Genomic DNA, 4,199 nt, shown 5'->3' with positions numbered 1-4,199 from the left:
TCTCATCCCTGTGCTTAAAATTTACTAAGCATATAAAAAATGTTAGTTATTATTCAATTCTTCATTTGAAAACTCTATATTTTTCTTTTTTTCAATATACTCGCCAATGTCTTTTGTTTTTTATATCCATCTGTAGTTTTTATTCTTCAAATTTAAAGCCACTTAAACTGCATTTTGGAAAGAAAGTGTAACAAGAAAAAGATACTATTTAAAGGAAGTTTATCTGGTGTTTGTGATAAAAATAAATTTTTAAGACACAGTCATCATTTCATATAAATATGTATTAGTGCTTAAATATCTTTATAATGATTTTCCATGTGTATTAATACAAATGAAGCCAACAGAATTATAACTATTACACTATTCTCATCATAGGTTCATCTGGCAGCAGATATATTGTCTCATGGAATCCCTGGTGGATGGGAACCACACTGCTGTCACAGGCTTCATTTTATTGGGCTTAACAAATGATCCCATCCTCCGAGTCATCCTCTTTGTGATCATGCTATGCATCTACCTGGTGACCATATCTGGCAACCTCAGCACAATCATTCTAATCAGAATCTCCTCTCAGCTTCATCACCCTATGTATTTTTTTCTGAGCCACTTGGCTTTTACTGACATGGGTTATTCATCTTCTGTCACCCCCAACATGCTTGTAAACTTCCTGGTGGAGAGAAATACAATCTCTTATCTTGGATGTGCCACCCAGATTGGCTCAGGTGCTTTCTTTGGGACATCTGAATGCTTCCTTCTGGCTGCCATGGCATATGATCGCTTTGTGGCAATCTGCAACCCTCTGCTTTATTCAACCAAAATGTCCACACAGATCTGTGTCCAGTTACTCCTAGTGGCTTATATAAGTAGTTTTCTCAATGCTTCCTCTTTTACATTTTCCTTCTTTTCTTTATTCTTCTGTGGACCAAATAGAGTCAATCATTTTTTCTGTGATTTTGCTCCTTTAATTGAGCTTTCCTGTTCTGATGCCAGTGTCCCTGCAGCTGTTCCCTCGTGTTCTTCTGGGTCCATCATTGTGGTCACTGTGCTTGTCATTGCCATCTCCTACATCTATATCCTCACCACCATCCTGAAGATGCGCTCCAGGGAGGGGCGCCACAAGGCCTTTTCCACTTGCACCTCCCACCTTACTGCAGTCACTTTGTTCTATGGGACCATTACCTTCATTTATGTGATGCCCAAGTCCAGCTATTCAACTGACCAGAACAAGGTGGTGTCTGTGTTCTACTTGGTGGTGATCCCTATGTTGAACCCAATAATCTACAGTCTGAGAAATGAGGAGATTAAGGGAGCACTGAAGAGAGAGCTTGGTAGAAAAATATTTTCTTAGTGATTCTTTTTATTTTGTAGGATTTTCTACAATAATGTCCCATTAATATTAAAAAGCAGTGAAAGGGAACTTCAGTCTGTGGTCAAAATATATCTGGTTATGCATCATTAATAGTGTAGAGGTTTTTAGTAAATGTAGGGAATAGATTTTCAAATCAAACAGTGTATCAGTGGCCTATAGTGAGTTATCTTTAATAAAATTAAATTTATAATTAAGAACACATTGTTTCACATGAAAAGTACTTAATCTGCTTAAAATTCTTTCAATTTTTTTATATTTCTCTAAAATTAATTTTCTACTATAAGTAAAGGTTTTTGTACCTTTAAACTCCTTAGACTATGTCCATTTTGAAAATCAGCTTATCTTCGGGTAAGCCTCATAACTACATTTTGGCTGAGTACATTCTGAAAGAAAATGGTAAAGTGGAACCAAAAAGTAAAATTGCTGGAGATTTTCTGGGAATGACCTTTGTATAAAGATAAAATTCTGGTCTGTATTCCTGCCTCTGGTTCTGGTGTAGTTTACAGGAGTTCCTAGAGCAGTGGTTCTCAACCTTCCTAATGCCCTAACACTTTAATACAGTACCTCATATTGTGGTGAACCCAATCATAAAAATTATTTTTGTTGCTACTTCATAACTGTAATTTTGCTACTATTATGAATCGTAATGTAAATATCTGATATGCAGGATGTATTTAGGCAACCCCTGTGAATGGGTTGTTTGAGCCCTAAAGGAGGCATGATCCACAGGTTGAGATCTGCTGCCCTAGAGGATAACAGGATGTGTTGTCTCTGACTGCCCTGTGAATTTCTCTGCCAAGTCAAAATAATTGATTTATTTTGCTGGAATGAGCAGAATTCCCAAACTCCTCAGAGACAGAGTTTGAAACATACAAGCAATAATTTTCAGGGGTATACTCCAAGTACTAATTAGTACTCCAAGTACTAATTTATACTCCAGGAGTGCCAGTGAGACTGTGGAGGAAAAACTTTTGCAGTGAATTGTTCATTGTCACACTTACACACCCTACTCAGAAAGCTGTAGGGCACTTGGCTGTCTCTCCCCTAGAATTTTGACTAGCTCCTGGAGAGATTTATTCAACCTCCATGTGGTGAGAAATAACACATTTATTTCCCTTTCCTATCCTTTCCTTAGTGTTTCAGATACTATTTCTTCGCTTTGCTGACAGAACTGTAGGAAATGAATCATTTCATTCATTTATTTGTCCTTTTATACATTCAAAAATTATATTGAGTGACTTATATTCTAAGAACTGTCCTAGGCTATGGGGATATAAGTGACAAACAGCCAGAGATGTCTGGCTTCATGGCACTTATCTTCCAGCATAGAGTTCAGACACTAAAACTAACAAGTAAAGAATAACAGACTATTAGAAAGGGATGAGGCTATAGACAAAGAAAAAATAGAGCAGTGCATTAAAGGTTGATATGCCAGGGTGCAGACAGTGGTCACTGCAGGTCTTGCTGGGAACATAACACCTGAGTAACAGTTATAGGAGGGAAGACAGTTTATTCCAAATATGGTGATACCTGTGAACAATTGTGTGAGTCTAATCTGCCATTCACACAAATTGTTATTTTCTTCAATAGGGCCTAGATCTACTCCATGTTAACTTGTCTCTGTGCCTCTTGGCTCTACTTTCTGGACATTTTGTTTCCATGCTATGAATCATCATTCCTTTTCCAGAAAAATATTGCCCATGTTATAGCTGAGTAGTTTTCTTGGTCTATTTCATGACCATTGTAGGCTAGGGGTCCTAGATGTTTCACTTTGTACTGCCTTTGTCTCTTTCAGTACAAGCTGATATATTCAAACATTCTGTGAGAGTCACTAGAGAAATGCAAATAAAACCTCAATGAGGTACTAATTTATATCACATGGATGGTTAGAATTAAAAAATAAGATAATATAAAGTGTTAGTGGGAAGGTGTCTTTTTCATGTAGCTGCGTGTTGGTATGCACTTTCCTTTGAGTATTGCTATTATTGTATCAGAGATGTTGATAGTATGTGTGGCTTTTTTCATTAAATTTGAAAAATCTTTTGATTTCCATTTCATTTCCTCATTGATCATAGGATTGTTTGGCAGATTTACCTTTTGGTTTCACTGACTGTATTATCTTTCTGTTCTCCACTTTATTAATTTACACCATAATGCTAGCTTTATTCTTATACTTACAATCTGGTAAGATTCCAGGTTTCCATAAATAGAAGAATCATTAAACAAACTGGTATAGTCACAAAATGAAATACTATTAAGTAACAAAGGGAAACACACTATTAATACACCCAACATTATGAGTATATTTCTAAAACATACTACTGATTGAAAGAAACCTTACAAAGAAGAGTTGTGGTATATGTATACCATGGAATACTATGCAGCATACCTCCTTTATGTTTACATAGATGGAGCTGGAAAATATTCTTCTTAGTAAAGTATCTCAGGAATGGAAAAAAAGTTTCCAATGTACTAAGTACTACTTTGAAACCAATTTATAATAACTTACACTTGCGTATGAAAAATGAAACACAACTTAATCTATGATGAAGGAGGGAGGGTGAGGGAAAGGGATGGAGAGGGGTGGGAGGGATTGTAGGGGATAGTAGGGGGGCCACAGCTATGGAGCACATTGCAAGTACAAGTTGGTTCTATCATGTGTAGAGCACAAATGTCCTAATGCTATAATTGGATAAATGAGATGAAAGCTATGCTGATTAGTATGATGTAAGCACTCCAATTTGTACAAATAATCAACACACTGAAATGGGCATAAATGTGTTTATGATCTATGTACAAAAGACTGAATAAAAAAATAAAAAAAGAAGAG

At 36.2% G+C, this 4,199-nt stretch overlaps 1 protein-coding gene across 1 annotated transcript; it reads left to right on the top strand.

The window, feature by feature from the left end:
* The first annotated feature begins 403 nt into the window (after positions 1 to 403).
* Positions 404 to 1,348, top strand: LOC128565507 (olfactory receptor 502-like). Its single transcript, XM_053561994.1, has one exon. The coding sequence runs from the start codon at positions 404 to 406 to the stop codon at positions 1,346 to 1,348; it is 945 nt and encodes a 314-aa protein (XP_053417969.1).
* The last annotated feature ends 2,851 nt before the right edge of the window (positions 1,349 to 4,199 follow it).

The sequence above is a fragment of the Nycticebus coucang genome, chromosome 14 (assembly GCF_027406575.1).
Source record: "Nycticebus coucang isolate mNycCou1 chromosome 14, mNycCou1.pri, whole genome shotgun sequence".
NCBI lineage: Eukaryota > Metazoa > Chordata > Mammalia > Primates > Lorisidae > Nycticebus > Nycticebus coucang.
Note: the sequence above shows the minus strand (reverse complement) of the source record. Positions and strands in the feature narration are given on the sequence as shown.